This window comes from Triturus cristatus, chromosome 2_2 (assembly GCF_964204655.1).
Source record: "Triturus cristatus chromosome 2_2, aTriCri1.1, whole genome shotgun sequence".
Taxonomy (NCBI): domain Eukaryota; kingdom Metazoa; phylum Chordata; class Amphibia; order Caudata; family Salamandridae; genus Triturus; species Triturus cristatus.
In genome coordinates, this window is record NC_140582.1 from 1,228,186,112 (window position 1) to 1,228,205,584 (window position 19,473).

The 19,473-nt window shown below is 46.0% G+C and overlaps 1 protein-coding gene across 1 annotated transcript in view; it reads left to right on the top strand.

Moving 5' to 3' along the window:
- LOC146863455 (dedicator of cytokinesis protein 2-like) overlaps nt 1–19,473 on the top strand; it is a 2,657,619-nt gene that overhangs the window by 2,079,991 nt on the left and 558,155 nt on the right. The window contains exon 29 of the mRNA XM_085642885.1: nt 2,600–2,698. Within this exon, the coding sequence (XP_085499011.1) occupies nt 2,600–2,698 (99 nt within the window). The remainder of the gene's footprint in view (nt 1–2,599; nt 2,699–19,473) is intronic.

Genomic DNA, 19,473 nt, shown 5'->3' on the forward strand with positions numbered 1-19,473 from the left:
GACTGCAGTTGGAATAATACATTTTACCCCTCCTGAGTCCAACGCTTTCCCTACTGCTGCACAGACTGCAGTTGGAATAATACATTTTACCCCTCCTGAGTCCAACGCTTTCCCTACTGCTGCACAGACTGCAGTTGGAATAGTACATTTTACCCCTCCTGAGTCCAACGCTTTCCCTACTGCTGCACAGACTGCAGTTGGAATAGTACATTTTACCCCTCCTGAGTCCAACGCTTTCCCTACTGCTGCACAGACTGCAGTTGGAATAGTACATTTTACCCCTCCTGAGTCCAACGCTTTCCCTACTGCTGCACAGACTGCAGTTGGAATAATACATTTTACCCCTCCTGAGTCCAACGCTTTCACTACTGTTGCACAGACTGCAGTTGGAATAGTAAATTTTACCCCCCTGAGTCCAACGCTTTCCCTACTGTTGCACAGACTGCAGTTGGAATAATACATTTTACCCCTCCTGAGTCCAACGCTTTCCCTACTGCTGCACAGACTGCAGTTGGAATAGTACATTTTACCCCTCCTGAGTCCAACGCTTTCCCTACTGCTGCACAGACTGCAGTTGGAAGAGTACATTTTACCCCTCCTGAGTCCAACGCTTTCCCTACTGCTGCACAGACTGCAGTTGGAATAGTACATTTTACCCCTCCTGAGTCCAACGCATTCCCTACTGCTGCACAGACTGCAGTTGGAATAGTACATTTTACCCCTCCTGAGTCCAACGCTTTCCCTACTGCTGCACAGACTGCAGTTGGAATAGTACATTTTACCCCTCCTGAGTCCAACGCTTTCCCTACTGCTGCACAGACTGCAGTTGGAATAATACATTTTACCCCTCCTGAGTCCAACGCTTTCACTACTGTTGCACAGACTGCAGTTGTAATAATAAATTTTACCCCCTGAGTCCAACGCTTTCCCTACTGTTGCACAGACTGCAGTTGGAATAATACATTTTACCCCTCCTGAGTCCAACGCTTTCCCTACTGCTGCACAGACTGCAGTTGGAATAGTAAATTTTACCCCCCTGAGTCCAACGCTTTCCCTACTGTTGCACAGACTGCAGTTGGAATAATACATTTTACCCCTCCTGAGTCCAACGCTTTCACTACTGTTGCACAGACTGCAGTTGGAATAATACATTTTACCCCTCCTGAGTCCAACGCTTTCCCTACTGCTGCACAGGCTGCAGTTGGAATAGTACATTTTACCCCTCCTGAGTCCAACGCTTTCCCTACTGCTGCACAGACTGCAGTTGGAAGAGTACATTCTACCCCTCCTGAGTCCAACGCTTTCACTACTGTTGCACAGACTGCAGTTGGAATAGTAAATTTTACCCCCCTGAGTCCAACGCTTTCCCTACTGCTGCACAGACTGCAGTTGGAATAATACATTTTACCCCTCCTGAGTCCAACGCTTTCCCTACTGCTGCACAGACTGCAGTTGGAATAGTACATTTTACCCCTCCTGAGTCCAACGCTTTCCCTACTGCTGCACAGACTGCAGTTGGAATAGTACATTTTACCCCTCCTGAGTCCAACGCTTTCCCTACTGCTGCACAGACTGCAGTTGGAATAATACATTTTACCCCTCCTGAGTCCAACGCTTTCACTACTGTTGCACAGACTGCAGTTGGAATAGTACATTTTACCCCCCTGAGTCCAACGCTTTCCCTACTGCTGCACAGACTGCAGTTGGAATAGTACATTTTACCCCTCCTGAGTCCAACGCTTTCACTACTGCTGCACAGACTGCAGTTGGAATAGTACATTTTACCCCTCCTGTGTCCAACGCTTTCCCTACTGTTGCACAGACTGCAGTTGGAATAATACATTCTACCCCTCCTGAGTCCAACGCTTTCCCTACTGCTGCACAGACTGCAGTTGGAATAGTACATTTTACCCCTCCTGAGTCCAACGCTTTCCCTACTGCTGCACAGACTGCAGTTGGAATAGTACATTTTACCCCTCCTGAGTCCAACGCTTTCCCTACTGCTGCACAGACTGCAGTTGGAATAGTACATTTTACCCCTCCTGAGTCCAACGCTTTCCCTACTGTTGCACAGACTGCAGTTGGAATAGTACATTTTACCCCTCCTGTGTCCTACGCTTTCACTACTGTTGCACAGACTGGAGTTGGAATAGTACATTTTACCCCTCCTGAGTCCAACGCTTTCCCTACTGTTGCACAGACTGCAGTTGGAATAGTACATTTTACCCCTCCTGAGTCCAACGCTTTCCCTACTGTTGCACAGACTGCAGTTGGAATAGTACCTTTTACTACTCCAAAGTCCAGCGCATGTCGTTGTAATGATATGCGTGGTGAAGACGCATTCTTTGTAAAGACTGCAGAGCATCTTGAGGCTGACAAAGAAAATACACACTGTCTGCTGTGAGTTTCTATGTCTCTATGTAACCGCTTTGTCAGGTGCTACAACACCACCTTGTTCATTTGGTACCTGGCAGTTGCATAACGTGGAAATGACAAAAACAGAAGAATTAACTCAGGCTGGCACTTCTGTATAATAAAGTAAAATGATCAAAATACTGTTGCAACCTGCCTTAACCCATGGTCTCTTCTTCCTCCCCAGAGCCACTACGTTGCCTGCATGTCGGCCATCTTGAATCAGATGGAGGACTGTCACTACAGGTCGTACATCGAGACCTTCGCCACGCGCCAGGACCTTGTGGTGAGTACCTCTTGTGAACTCTTGTTTCACTCTCAGGACTAGTGAACAGGTTCTTCAGGAGTGGATTCCGAATGTTTTACTTGTGTGGTACCTGGGGTCGTCCCCGCGTGCTCCGCCCCTCTGTCTTGTCCCATGGTGCAGAATATCCCACCAACACTCCAGAATACACCGAAAAATCTGTATGCTCTGTCACCAATAAGTGAAATACGCCACATAAGAATACAAATTTGCTGAAAAACAATTAAAATAAAAATAATATTGAAAGAAATGCCATTTTAACCGAAAAAGAAAATGCAGAGTTGGTGGTGTAATGCTGGGTTACGTTTGCGGTATCAGTACTTTTGGGGTCTGTACCAAGGAGGAGGACAATGACAGAGGGAAGGCGGGTCTGAAATAAAAGCATAAAACTGAGGGAAAGCAAGGGAGGGGGCAGGAGGCGGCCCATGCAGGTGAGAGCGGTGAGGTGGTGGGGCCCGGATGGGGGGATTTCGACGGACGATGAAGAGGGAAAATGAAATAAATAATGAATGTTCCCTCAACATCGTCCGTCAAAATCCCCCCCACCGGGCCCCACCGCTCTTACCTGCACGGGTCGCAGCTGCAGGAGGGTAAAACAGAAACGACTGCAGGGGAAGCATATTCCATCACCTGGGTGAAATTTAAATTACGCTGGTGTAATTTGCAGAATTTTCATTACGCTTGCTATGTAAAATTCCCCAAATTACGCCAATATGCCAATTTGTGTAACTATGCACCATTCGCAGTAAAAATGTACCCCAAACGGTGGCATTCAATTTACAGCGATCGCATGGGAACAGCAGAAAGTGAGCGGCTTCCGTTCACCGTGCTTTAGTTTGAATTCATCCTTACGAAAAAATATTGACGCAAGTGCGCATTCGCGCTAAAATAAAGCACAAACTGGAAGGTTTGCATTTTGAGTAATTACGCATAATTTTGTGTCATTTTTAGGCCTGGGCAAAAATTTCGTTCCGTTCGCGGAAATTGCGATAATTTGACATTTTTGCGTTCCGCGGAGAGCGCGAAAATGTCAAAAATTCCGGTTTCCGCAGCTTGGCGATAATTTGTTTCTTGCTCGCGCTGTAAAATGATACATTCTCGCGCGCGCGCGATCGCCTTACCTGAATCCCTGCGTTCGCCGACAAGTTTTCTTGATCCGGTCGCGTTCTCCATGAGATGTTGTATTGTTTTTAGCCATTTGCGCTGTCTCGCGACAGTTCGCGCCCGCAGTGACGTCATGCGTCGCGCGATCACGTCTTTCTTCTCGCGATCATGCACCGCGAGAACAACTCAAAACAAGATGGCCGCGCCCGCAAGCAACCACATGGGTAAGTTGGCGACCCGCAACCATGCAGAAAATCTCGCGAACATGCCGGAAAAAAACTTCCGCATCTTCGCGATATTTCTGCTTGTTTGCGATAATTTTAAACATTCTCGCGATAATTTGCGAAGGTTAATTCCGCAAATTCCGCCCACCCCTAGTCATTTTGCCATATTTTCACATGATTACGAGAAAGCAAATAATGTAAATTCCTGACATCTATTTGATGTTCCTTTGATTTATTTGCAATCAATCACTTTGTTTTAAATAAAATCTTACAGAAGTAGCAGTTTGTTGCTCTGTGCTGCTCACAGCTGACTGGCCAGTACCACTGGCATAAGATGAAGCCACAGGGCATAACAGGGTCCCACAGCTGCATCACTCGCAGTTTAAAAATGAATGTGCCGCGCTTGCCACATAATCCGTTATGTTCTACATAATGCTTAACAAAAGCATTAATTATTTGTAGCTCAAAATGATAAACTATTATACAAAATGCAGCATGCTGGATGCAAAGCACTGTGCAGAAGTTAACTTGTGTTTTTGCAGCTGGTGCTTGCCGGGAAAGGTCATTTAAAGAGGTGTCAGGTGGTGTAAGATGCACAGATGGTCGACAAGACGAAGGACACGTGGCTGGAGTAGAAGCGAAAACCTACTCCCTGAACTGTAATCCAGGGAGCACAGAAGGGGTCCTTATGTTTTTATATCAATGTTACAAATTCATGTTTGCATCACAGATGCTGTCATGAAACATTACCCACAGACACTATTCACAAAGCATCAGTTATTTCACAGACACTGCTCACAAAGCATCAGTTATTTCACAGGCACTGCTCACAAAGCATCAGTTATTTCACAGACACTGCTCACAAAGCATCAGTTATTTCACAGACACTGCTCACAAAGCATCAGTTATTTCACAGACACTATTCACAAAGCATCAGTTATTTCACAGACACTATTCACAAAGCATCAGTTATTTCACAGGCACTGCTCACAAAGCATCAGTTATTTCACAGACACTATTCACAAAGCATCAGTTATTTCACAGACACTATTCACAAAGCATCAGTTATTTCACAGACACTGCTCACAAAGCATCAGTTATTTCACAGACACTATTCACAAAGCATCAGTTATTTCACAGACACTATTCACAAAGCATCAGTTATTTCACAGACACTATTCACAAAGCATCAGTTATTTCACAGGCACTGCTCACAAAGCATCAGTTATTTCACAGACACTATTCACAAAGCATCAGTTATTTCACAGGCACTGCTCACAAAGCATCAGTTATTTCACAGACACTACTCACAAAGCATCAGTTATTTCACAGACACTATTCACAAAGCATCAGTTATTTCACAGACACTATTCACAAAGCATCAGTTATTTCACAGGCACTGCTCACAAAGCATCAGTTATTTCACAGACACAATTCACAAAGCATCAGTTATTTCACAGACACTGCTCACAAAGCATCAGTTATTTCACAGACGCTGCTCACAAAGCATCAGTTATTTCACTGACACTATTCAGAAATGATCAGTTATTCCAAAGGCACTGTTCACAAAACATTACACGGACAGTGTTAACAAAGCATCAGTTGTTTTACAGATGCTGTTAACAAAGCACCAGTTATTTCACAGGTTCATAACCCTCATCAGGCAGGCTATCTTGAAGCCATGGCAAAGTGAGCAAGGGACCCACGTCTGGGCATACCCTGCCAACTTAGGGCAAACAAAGCAAAACCAAAGGGGATGATGGACGGAGTGTTGAACATTGCAAGCACTCACCCCCAGTCAACTGATCTGGGTTTAATCCATCATCATTCTTTAGCTCACTCCGCCACCCCAGTTCAGACATGGCCATATGCAAATCAGTCTGACCTTGTGCCTCATGGGAACAGTCCAGCCCGAACTGCCAAGCCATGCCTTCCCTGGACCGGAAACAAGCATCCTGGGACCGGTTTCAGATTCATAACCCTCATCAGCCAGGCTATCTTGAATCCAGTGGCAAAGTGAGCAAGGGACCCACGTCTGGGCATACCCTGCCAACTTAGGGAGAACAAAGCAAAACGAAAGGGGATGATGGACGGAGTGTTTAACATTGCAAGCACTCACCCCCAGTAAACTGATCTGGGTTTAATCCATCATTATTCTTTAGCTCACTTCGCCACCCCAGTTCAGACATGGCCATATGCAAATCAGTCTGACCCTGTGCCTCCCAAAGTATGCCCAGGAATGAAAAAAGAGCTGACTCTGACACTTATTAGGGGTAGCCAGGACTAGCATCTACTACCTCTGTTGCTGTCCTTGCTATTCCTGGTTTTCGGTCTTGACAGCAGCAAAATAAACATAAAGTCAGCAGTGGTCTAAGACAGATAGGAGCCATCTGAAGTTTTCAATGATTTGCCTTACCTTACCTCTCAGGCAAATTGGAGGATATTGAAGACGTGAGGGTGGAAAGAGGAATCAACGCTGTGATGTCATTAGTGGTCAAAGGGTGTTTGTCAGGCAGAGGAGAAGTCACAGTAATTCACCAGACACAGTCCTTCCATCTGCCTAGAGTCTGATGCCGAAACATGGTGTCAGACGACAAAAGCACCAGGAGGAAGTGGGAATAGAGAAGCTGGCAGCACGCTTCTTCGGTGCACGTCACTGCTGTGTTCCAGCTCCCACGTTACCACAGGCCTGTGCTCCACAGTATTCACCCTTCCTGAGTGCAAGCATCTCTGCGTTGTCAAAGCGCGTCAGATGGTCCATGTCTCTGAATTGAGTTCCAACCTCCCCCTAAGAGATCCCTGCCTGTGAAGCTCTGACTGTGAGTGATGCCACTCCCATGATGCATGTCATGTCTCTGACTCCACGGCAGCAGACATGTTTCTCTAAAGCATGAAGATGGGCTGCACATGCCAAAGATGGTGGCGTGTGGAAAGGGAGGCATGGCAACTTCAAGGGATCTTTAAAAGTAATTATATACATCACTGCTTATTTTCAAAAGCACAACAGAGAGGCAACTGTAAAGCAAGCAATTAAATACCAGCAAATGCAGCTTGTTAAAAAAATAGATGAATCGAGAGGTAATTTTCTTGAGCTTTCCAGTTGATAAAATTACTTTTCACGCTGCCAACGTGTTTTGCCCAGCTATGTGCTTCCTCAGAGCTGCAAACATATACAAACATAACTTGCATTACTTATTAAAACATATAACTTTGCATTTAATCTATTTTCACATGTGTACCATATGAGAGAGGTTGTTGACATTATGGCATACATTACAATTGTTTTCCAAATTGCCTCATTTCTTTTATAATTAACCTCTTTTTTTAATTTGTTTTCAAATTTCCTATAAAAACTTTACCAATTGTTCTTAATGAATGGTAACAGAAATAAAGAAGGGATTGTTAAACATTGTCACTTAATTCTGTTTGCGGACACCCTCACCAACAGACAAAAATCCCTTTGACTTTTGAGTTTTAGTGAGTACCCCTGACTACCCTCAGCACTCTGGGGTGTGGACCTTTGACTAATGACCCCCCTGGTCCGAGAGTACCTGCACCATCATATACACACATGTATCTTAGTTGTTTGCCCCTTGCACCAACAGTGTGAACATCATCCTCACCCACCCGTGTGCCCTGGTAGTTTTGGTTTTTCCCCCTTATACCCAACACAATCCTGTTCTAAACACTGTCAGGACCTTGCATTACACACGTCACCCATATGTAAAACAATTTTCCCTTCAAATTCACGATGTTCCTTTCGCTCCTCATTATGTAATGCACGCCTTTATCTCCTGGCGTCTCATCATCTTGTCAGATCGCTAACATTGCCAGATTGTTGCACACTTGCACGCAGGTCATCAGGAGCAGTCTGCTCCTCCAAACACATACATTCCTCACGCTATTGGCGCTCTGATCCCCTTGACAACCACTGATATCTATAGCCATTTGCACGCTTACGTGCAGGTCCTTCGGAATAGTCCGCTCCGCTTAGCACATGCGCACTGCTGAGGGACTTCATTTTACTTCCATGCACATGCGCGCCACTTTACTACGTGACTCGGCGTCTCGGAAGAAGGGACCGCCCAAGCCTCAATTAACGCTACTATAACTGGGCTGCCTCCAACATGGTCACTTTACATTCGGGCAGGCGTATGGACGGGGTAGGTGCTTACGAGCCAGCACCCGAGCTAAATTGTACGTAGAGACCGGATGCATGGACCTGGGAATCTGCCACGGTAAGTCGCTGGACAACGAGCTTATCTGTTTCTTACTCTATGCTCGATTATGTTCTTTCTCTTTTCTAGCCCGGTAAGGTGTGGGCATCCTGCACCATTAGCCCTTGGAGTATTTCTCCCCTTGATATTAGGCAAGGGTCCTCTTCCTCACCACGCACTATCCTTCAGCAAGTTAGAGCCATCACTTTCTTTCTGTGATACTGAGCTGACCCATCAGACGGGCGGCCTGGTTGTGGGATATATGCCTAATTGCTCTGATTTTTACCATGCACCACGCGCCAGTTCCTCACTACGCGCTTACTAAACCGTATGCTCCCATGTGCTGGACACTCTGCATGACCTGTGTGTAAGTGGCCCCACACGTTGGGTTTCCATTGTCATGGCGCTTTGCCGGACGTGGGTTACTCCTGGGGTGCCGGTGGGGCCACACTTGGGATCGCCAGCTTTTTGGTGCTCACCTGGAGCCGGTCTGCTTCGCACGCCTGGCTAGTAACCACATTGGGTACTTGCCCCATGGTTCTACTACTCAGTGAGTCTCCTGCTTTTCATGCGTGATGTGCGCTCCCTTGATGGACATCTCTGAGGCACACAATGATGCCTCTTATATCTGTCTGATGTATGTCCTTTCTGTTGTTTGCTTTTTTTTTTCTCTCCTAGGTCGCCATCAGGAGCGTTTTTCAACTATTATGTTGTAGCCTTACTGCAGGGTACCCAGGTTTAGGCCCGCCCTGATTTTATAGCGGGTTCTTATCCCTTTTAATCACTACTCACGTGCACTGAACACCCCCTTTTGTTTTTCTGGTCCTATTGAAGCGCCACGGCTCATTGTGACCACCCAGGTGCGAAAGATGTTGGCCTTTTAGTTACCTGGGCACATTGCACCTATTGGGGTAACATATAACCACTAGGTTTTTTATTCTGACAAGGGTACCGTCACATTAAAACACACCCCTTTTGGTAACCCTTAGTCAGTTTTAAACTTTGCACGCACTGACTCACCCTCCACATAGGACTCACGCCACATACCCGCACGCATCAGACTGCAGTTCTTAAAAGATCTCCGCTAAAGTGACCCTTCAGGGGACCCGTGGAGCATTGCAACGCAGGCCAGACGAGGAGCGAAATGTCCTATGATGAAGCATGACATCCTTCGGGTGTGTGAGGGCAACAAGAAGCAAGACCTGTTTGTTCCTCTTACCAGTGGGTTCTAGGCCTAGGGCTCCCTCCATGTCTCCCTCCTTCCACTCTCTCCTTCCCGTCTCAGTGGGTGGCTGACACTTTGCACCCCTCCTCCGGAACAATGTCCCCCCGTTTTTGATTTAACGTTAGTTCTAGGAGCATGGGCACTGGACCATAACCCGCTCCTGGTCCCCCCCTCTCTTTTTTGATATAATAATTATCTTGAGCTACATGGAAAATAAACAGTATGTATTGTGACAGGAATTCACAAATTTAACGTATTGTTTACAATTTTCATAACCCATATCCTATTTGGGTTAAACAAACTATAGGTGCCGCAATTATTCTTGCATTCTATTCTTAATCGTGATATAGAATTAATTTAGATAATGCTTCTTATGCTGACATGTATCCTTTAGCCACACTGCTTAATTTGAGCCGATGGTTTCCGATGTTTGGCACCGGCATCTAATTGTCAGGAACAGCTCTAGTGACAGCCCACCACATGGTGGCACTGTCTTTCTAATTTTGAGGTGACCACAACAACAGTGTTTAAGTCAATTTACATTGAAAGGGAACAATAGCTGCTGCTCACACCATTCTTACAGCTTTGGGGGCCTGTCATAGTCTGAATTGTCACACTTGTAGAGTTGCGATGCTTAGTAGTTGTGTTGACACTGTTACCGCAGAGCTTACAAGGGCTATGAGTGATGCAGGCTGCAGTAGTCTTCCCGAAAAGGGCCCTGGAACATGTTTACTAACCAAGCACTGATATACATTAATAAATAACAAATGTAAAATAATGTGAATAATCTCATGAAGGTGGCCCCTACAAGGGATATGCTTCCTCTCCTGTCCATTCTGGCACATTCTGGACTTCTCTGGAGAACTCCTACAATTCTACCACCTGGGTTTGCAAATAACTACACCACATTCTATGTATGAGTAATAGTTGTATTTACTAAGTAGGACCAAACTTAGGAGATGAAGGGTGGGTAGAGAAGTAAATTGTCAACAAGAAGACAGATCCTCTTTTTTATGGCTATGTTCTGTGAATAAATTCCCCATATTCCAGAGATTATGCACAAAATTAATGGTTTTATTTTAACCAAGTGATCACAATGGTGCAGAAAGGGAAAAGCCGACACGTGTTCCTTGAGCCTAGCCATAAAAAAGCAGGATCCGTCTCCTTGTTGACAATTATTTCCAAATTTTTGTCAACGTTGGGGTGTGACCACCGGACAGATTACCCTGCATTGTGTTTTATGGTCATGAGTAGTTGCACGCAAACCCCATCAGCCGTACAGCCCCACACAACTCTTGGGAGTAGTATATTGGTAGTGTACACCCACATCTGTTAATTGTCAAGTTAGGTCTCTGCTCTAAATCCAGTCTCAATGTACTCCTAACGGCCCTCCCCATACAGACAGTTGCTAAGGGAGGACTTCAGACAGGTAGGGCCCGATTCACAGAACTAACTTAAGACAAAATCCTAAACTTACTACCATTTCGGTATTCACAGAAGGCACTTACTCATTTTGGTATTCACAGAAGGCACTTACTCATTTCGGTATTCACAGAAGGCACTTACTCATTTCGGTATTCACAGAAGACACTTACTCATTTCGGTATTCACAGAAGGCACTTACTCATTTTGGTATTCACAGAAGACACTTACTCATTTCGGTATTCACAGAAGTTAGGAGTCCTAACTTTAGGACTCCTAAATGCCTTCTGTGAATACCGAAAGTCTTAAAATTAGGATTTTTCTCAGTTTAGTAGTAGTATAGTTAGGACTCCTAGGGAAACATCGTTTACAACGCGGGGATTACATCGCGATGCCATTACATCGCGGTTTTTACAACGCAAGTCGTTACAATGACTTGCGCTAGATGGCGCTCTAGGACAAGAAATAGTATAATTTACTATCCGACACCTTCCCTACTGAACGTAGACTGGAGTTGGAATAGTAAATTATACTACTCCTAAGTCCTATTCCTTGTCCTAGAGCGCCATCTAGCGCAAGTCGTTGTAATGACTTGCGTTGTAAAAACCGCAATGTAGTGTACCGCGATGTAAATGTATGCGTTGTAACGTCATACATCCGGACTCCTAACTTTACAACTCCTAAATGCCTTCTGTGAATACCGAAAGTCTTAAAATTAGGATTTATCTCAATTTAGTAGTAGTAAAGTTAGGACTCCTAACTTTAGGACTCCTAAATGCCTTCTGTGAATACCGAAAGCATTAAAATTAGGATTTTTCTCAGTTTAGTAGTAGTATAGTTAGGACTCCTAACTTTAGGACTCCTAAATGCCTTCTGTGAATACCGAAAGTCTTAAAATTAGGATTTTTCTAAATTTAGTAGTAGTAAAGTTAGGACTCCTAACTTTAGGACTACTAAATGCCTTCTGTGAATACCGAAAGCCTTAAAATTAGGGTTTTTCATAGTTTAGTAGTAGTAAAGTTAGGAGTCCTAACTTTAGGACACCTAAACTGAGAAAAATGCTAATTTTAAGACTTTCGGTATTCACAGAAGTCATTTAGGAGTCCTAAAGTTAGGACTCCTAACTTCTGTGAATACCGAAATGAGTAAGTGTCTTCTGTGAATACCAAAATGAGTAAGTGCCTTCTATGAATACGAAAATGGTAGTAAGTTTAGGATTTTGTTTTAAGTTAGTTCTGTGAATCGGGCCCGTAGAATGGGGAAAAAATAGACTCCAAAAATATCTTTTGATTTTCTCCAAATAGGTGACTGCTAAAATCTCAACCGTATTTATTGTATTAATTGAAAATATGTATGAAGCACAAAATGCCACTACGGTTGGTATCTTGATGCTGGTGAGGGCGTGCTAGAGTGGCTGCCTTCATATGTGAGGCAATGTAAATCTGGGAATGTGTCAAAACCCATGGATGTTGTGTGGGAACACCCACTGTAGCACCCATGAAACGCCTCCCTGATGCAGTGTGAGGCAAAGCAGCGACTTGCACTGCGCTGCCTCACACCATACCTATGAGGCCATGAAATACCACACAAACTGGCTTTGCGTGGTCTCGTAGATATGGGTCTGCACTCTGCGCCACTGAAGCGTCAACAAAAGTGAACTACCGGTGGTGTAAGGAGCTTGCAAATAAGCCGTTGAGCCTATAGACTCAGAAGGTGGGATTGAATAACTGGGTCTTCAAGAATGGCCTCCATTTTGCTTAACCGCTTTGTGTACCCCTGGCAGTTTGGTGAATTGACGTCCATGCTTATAGAGGGGCTCCAACAGTTTTAGACATCGGTTCTGCTGGAAAGAGTAGGCCTGGACAACATTCCAGCTACGCCAGCATAATTGAGGCATTGTGCTATTCACACAATGTGCCCAAAATGGGGCCATTCTGGATCACTGCTTGAAAGAATGTCTGGGGCTTGCAGGATACAACGCAGACACCTAGAATGCGAGCAGTGACGTCACTGCACTTCTGTTTTTGATGCTATCTTTATACCGCGAAATTTGTCCTCGCTCCTAAAATGGATTATTTAGAGCTAAAATGTAGCTCTAAATCATAAATTTACATTACGCATAATTTTGCTTCGTTGCCTGATATTTTACGTAATTATACTAAAGCAAATGCCTTGAGTTTCGTCCACCCCAAGAAAAGCTGGCCTCCCAGGGGCACCACCAGGTGGGTGATACATAGGCAGTTCAACCAAATTCTTTAGTGAATTGGGGGCCACTGGCTGTTGGGCAAACAGGATCCTGCTTTCCTAGTTCTAGTATCAGCCAAGCTGTGGCTCTCTCGCAAACTGTTGTAAGTAGCCTTGTGGCTTCACAAGGCTTCCAATTGTACCGCGAGAGCCCCGCAGACGCCGCTCCGCTCCCCGAACACGGAATCATGGTCAACCAATAGCGTGGCACAACATCAGATGATAAGGGCTGAGGAAAGCCTCTCGCTCGATAGTGCTGTAGGACGCCTGGTTGTCTACAACCCGTTGCCCAAGTACTGAGCCTAGACTGGATAAACAGGCATCTACATGGGGGAGGGTTCTCTCAAAGGGGTACGGCCGATGTAATTAAGGGTGTGGCTTAAAACACAGTTAAGCTTAAAATCTGCGCTTAGCAGGGTGCGCCGCCCGACTGGTATTTTGCTTCTTGTGTCACTGCATCTCGATATATAATACAAGTAACATTCTATCTACAACCGGGAGAGTTCGACACCTCCGAGCCTCTCCTGGAACTGATTAACGTTGCTGACAGCCCTGCAGACACCGTTCCGCTCCCCGAGCACGGAATCATGGTCAACCAATAACGTGGCATAATATTAGATTGTAAGACCTTGTGAGGCCACACGTTACAATTGAAAGCCTCGTGAAGGGGAAAAAACCTTTACAACGCAGTCATTACATCGCACTACCTTTACATAGCAGTCATTACATCGCTACATCCTTTACATCGCATGTCATTACAACGCAGCCATTACATTGCATGTCACTATAACGCATGTCACTACAACGCAGGCATTACATCGTAAGTCATTACAATGCATACCATTACAACGCATAGTACCCTTACACTATCCAACACTTACCCTACTGTTGCACTCACTGGAGTTAGAATAGTAATTTTTACCCCTACACTATCCAACAATTACCCTACTGTTGCACTCACTGGAGTTAAAATAGTAATTTTTACCCCTACACTATCCAACACTTACCTTAAATGCAATGCAATGGTATGCATTGCAATGGTGTGCGTTGTTAAGGTATAATGCGATGTAATGGAATGCGTTGTAAAGGTAGTTTCTGAAAATGCGATGTAATGGCATGCTATGTAAAAGAATGCGTTGTAAAGGATGTTGCGATGTAAAAACTGCGTTGTAAAGGCATGCATTGTAAATGTATGTGTTGTAACATCATACATTCCTCGTGAAGCCACGAGGCTACTTTCTACATCAACCTGCAATTTTCTTTTAATAACTCCTTGAATAAACTTCAACAACACCAAACGCACTACCAAACATATGTTCAAAACGTAGAAATAGGTTACAAAATACACTGGTTGGATTTGCCAATTAAATGCAGTCTGAGCTTTTTATTAAAAACTACTTACATAAGGTCGAGGTTCAGATAGTCTATAGATTACAGGTTTATTGTCCCAAGAGCTCTGATGGCAGTCCATGTTTTCACATACACCGCATCACACCCCCATACCATGGCCTTCCAACCAGCTGAGATCTCACCTCCCCTGTGATGGGAGCGATTCTCAGAGCATGAAGGAAATCACCTCCCACTGAAGGTCATTTGCATACTGTAATTGGATATGCAATGGAATGAATGAAATGAAAACCCTTATGTAGCAGGTTTTATGGAACCCTCTCTAGGCGCTATTCAGCCGTGAAGCTCCTTCTCTGCGATCGCCTGATGAGATCTGAGGTCTGAGATCTCCAACTTCCAGATCTAATCTTAGAAGAAAGCAAGATCCACAGAGCCCAGTCCGCCAGTGGCAGCTGACAGCTCCACAGGTGGTGAGCCCATGTGTGGTAGAAGATTCTCAGTTAGTCATGTATGATGGTTTCTTCAAGGGATCTAGAGATCTGGTGGATCAAGCATTTAAAGACCAGACAGAGGAATTTGAATGTGACCCTGGTGGCCAGTGCAGGGATCTTTCGGCTGCTGACACTCAGATGTTCTTAGAAAGCTTACGTCGGCTCCTTGCCCGGTGGCCACTCCCCTTTTCAACTTGCCTGATGTAAACCGTTCCGACGATACTTGGCATTGGATCTCACCAATGCTCTCATTACAAGCGACCCGTAAAATGTGATGGTCCCGGTGAAGTGCAGACTAAGCTTCGAAAGGGATACGCGGGTATCGGCACGGAAAGTCTGATCACTCCTTCGAATTGGGACAGGTGGAAGATGATGTCACTACTACTTTATCCTACCAGAGGTCCGAATGAAGGTGCATTGTCACAAGTAACTCCCAGGATCTGTATTGTAGTTTTTTATCACTGGACCAAAGAAAGGTGTACATCCTTGGTGAGGTCCTTCTGTGGTTGGCCGATGACACAACACAATCAACTGAGTTTTCCAAGCCTTTAACTCCAGCCAACTCTCCTCCGTCTTCTTCTGGGTACTGCCGGGAAACTTATAAGGTTGTCCAACTGGTGTGGTACGAGAATATGTTTGTCAGAATATCCTAATATAGTGTAATAAACATCATCAACAAATAATCGCCCCACTGGACTTAAATGAAAATCTACACCTGGGTGGGCAATATTTTTGTAAACTATATTCAGAACACAATATTTATGTCCGACGATATTTCTGTCTATGATGCTCTGATGTACAGCAATCGAGCAGCCGTCCCATCAACCCTAATCTGGAGCTGGGTATGGGCAGTGCATACTACGAGGAGTAAACATTGTGCCACCACCTTACAAGTTTGAGAAGACGCATTATATAAGTGGCGAGGAGCCTGCTGACCACCATGGGACCACCATGGGACAAGAGAGCGCTGCAAGACATGAGAGCGAGTGCCAAGTATAACTGCTCTTGCTCGTCTCTCAAGGAAAGAGTCAAACCAAATCCACCCAGTCCCAGTGACCCCAACAGTAGAGTTCTGATGGTGAATCGATATTACATGAGCCACAGTGCTGGATCCTGCAAAGAGGTCCAACAGGAGAAGCATCAGCAATTTATTTTCCTCTAGTATGGCTCCGATGCTTCCTAGCATGTCTAAAAGGATGAGCATCAGCAGTTTCTCTCCCTCTAGTATGGCTCCGATGCTTCCTAGCATGTCTCAAAGGATGAGCATCAGCAGTTTCTCTCCCTCTAGTATGTGTCTAATGCTTCACAGCATGTCTTAAATGATGAGCATCAGCAGTTTCTCTCCCTCTAGTATGTCTCTGATGCTTCCTAGCATGTCTCAAAGGATGAGCATCAGCAGTTTCTCTCCCTCTAGTATTTATTTATTTGAAGGTTTTATATAGCGCGAACATGACCCTTGCGGATATCAGAGCGCTTTACAAGAGAGGCAGTTAAACAAAGGAGACAATATGTCTCTGATGCTTCCTAGCATGACTCAAATGATGAGCATCAGCAGTTTCTCTCCCTCTAGTATGTCTCTGATGCTTCCTAGCATGTCTGTCAGGACGAACATCAGCAGCTTCTCTCCCTCTAGTATGTATATGATGCTTCCTAGCATGTCTCAAAGGATGAGCATCAGCAGTTTCTCTCCCTCTTATATGTCCTCTGTCTCAGTATCTCCCTGTCTCTTGTCTGTCCTCTGTCACCCTTTCTCCCTCTCTCTTGTCTGTCCTCTGTCTCCCTGTCTCCTCTCTCTTGTCTGTCCTCTGTCTCCCTGTCTCCTCTCTCTTGTCTGCCCTCTCCCTCTCTGTCTCTTGTCTGTCCTCTGTCGTCCTCTCTCTTCTCTCTTGCCTGTCCCTGTCCCCCTGTCTCTTGTCTGTCCTCTGTCTCTCCCTCTCTCTTGCCTGCCCTCTGTCTCCTCTCTTTTGTCTGTCCTCTGTCTCTTGTCTGTCCTCTGTCTCCCTTTCACCTCTCTCTTGTCTGTCCTCTGTCTCTCGTCTGTCCTCTGTCTCCCTGTCTCCTCTCTCTTGTCTGTTCTCTGTCTCCCTGTCTCTTGTCTATCCCCTGTCGCTTCCTCGCTCTTGCCTGTCCTCTGTCTCCTCTCTTTTGTCTGCCCTCTGTCTCTCGTCTGTCCTCTGTCTCCCTGTCTCCTCTCTTGTCTGTCCTCTGCCTCTTGTCTGTCCTCTGTCTCCCTGTCTCCTCTCTCTTGTCTGTCCACTGTCTCCCTGTCTCGTGTCTGTCCACTGTCTCCCAGGCTCCTCTCTCTCGTCTGTCCTCATCTCTCTCTGCCTCTTATCTGTCCTCTGTTGACCTGTCTCCTCTCTCTTGCCTGCCCTCTCTTCCCCTGTCTCTCGTCTGTCCCCTGTCTCCCTGTCTCTTGTCTGTCCTCTGTCTCCCTGTCTCCTATCTCTCGCCTGTCCTCTGTCTCTCTGTCTCTCGTCTGTCCCCTGTCTCCCTGTCTCTTGTCTGTCCTCTGTCTCCCTGTCTCCTCTCTCTTCCCTGTCCTCTGTCTCCATGTCACTTGTCTGTCCTCTGTCTCCCTGTCTCCTCTCTCTCGTTTGTCCTCTCTCTCTGTCTCTTTTGTGTCCTCTGTCGACCTGTCTCCTCTCTCATGCCAGCCCTCTCTCCCCCTGTCTCCTCTCGCTCTGTCCTCTGTCTCCCTGTCTCCCTGTCTCTCCCTCTATCTCGTCTGTCCTCTGTCTCCCTTTCCCTCTCTCTCTTGTCTGTCCTCTGTCTCCCTGACCCTCAGTCTGGCTCGGTTCCCTCCTCTGCCCTCTCACCGCTCTTTCTCTCGTTGTGTCTGTCTCCCTGACCCGCCACTCTCTCGCCTCCCAGGTCACGGGTGTGACCGGCACATTATGCTCACTCTCTCCTCCGCCTTCACAGATGCAAACAGCTAATTAAATCAGATGTCCAGACAACTAAATTCTGCCAATTTTGTCCACAGAGTCGAAAATAGCTTATCTGCCCAGGGTCAGGCGATGTGCGCGTCTGCCTGCCAATGAGCTGGGATGGCGGGAGTGTGCGCGTGAGTCACTCGTCTCTTCCCTCTTCCTCTCTCCAGCATGTACTTTCTTGTTTCTCCTTCATTTCACCATAGCACCCCTCCACACAACACCCCTACTCATCCTTAAGACTGCGGATATACTTTCGCCCTCCATCAATATTCTGACAGCTGTGTACTTACTTCCCACTCTTTCACGGAGAATCACAGAAATAGTTGGCACAGCAAAGAGGCCAAAGACCGTATGAGCACTTCCTTCGGCCTCAATTCCAGAAGTCTCCGTCGAGGCACCCTACAAACACCCGCCCACAACGTGAACTCACCCGGACACCTACGGGGACTCCCTGCACAGTACGCACCGTAGAAGGGTGACTGCTGCAAGAAGAAAGAAGCTGATGAAACATCACATCCTGGAAGAAGCAAACTCTCTTATGCAAGTCCAGCATAAGTGACACATGTGAAATGTAAACAAGAGTTAAATAAAATCAGTTTAATGGATCAGCACTCCTTGCCTACTGAGGGAGAAAACATTGCCTGAATTTGAAAGACACCCAGAGCATTTCCCAGACCAGTGACAGTAATCATCTCTTGAAGCATAGAGGCTCAGACCAGCTTCTAGAGCAGAGAGAAAACCACCATCTCTTGAACCATGGACAAGCTGATCAGCTCCTAGACCAGAGAGACAACCGCCATCTCTTGAACCATGGACACCCTGATCAGCTCCTAGACCAGAGAGACAACCGACATCTCTTCGACCACAGATACTCAGATCAGCTCCTAGAGCAGAGAGACAACCACCATCACTTCAACCATAGGGGCTCAGATCAGCTCCTAGAGCAGAGAGACAACCGCCATCACTTCAACCATAGAGGCTCAGATCAGCTCCTAGACCAGAGAGACAACCACCATCTCTTGAACCATAGACACGCTGAGCAGCTCCTAGACCAGAGAGACAACCGCCATCACTTCAACCATAGAGGCTCAGAGCAGCTCCTAGACCAGAGAGACAACCGCCATCACTTCAACCATAGAGGCTCAGATCAGCTCCTAGACCAGAGAGACAACCGCAATCTCTTGAACCATGGACACGCTGAGCAGCTCCTAGACCAGAGAGACAACCGCCATCACTTCAACCATAGAGGCTCAGAGCAGCTCCTAGACCAGAGAGACAACCGCCATCACTTCAACCATAGAGGCTCAGATCAGCTCCTAGACCAGAGAGACAACCACCATCTCTTGAACCATAGACACGCTGAGCAGCTCCTAGACCAGAGAAACAACCGTCATCTCTTGAACCATAGACACGCTGAGCAGCTCCTAGACCAGAGAGACAACCGCCATCACTTCAACCATAGAGGCTCAGAGCAGCTCCTAGACCAGAGACACAACTGTCATCTCTTTCACCATAGAGGCTCAGATCAACTCCTAGACCAGAGAGAC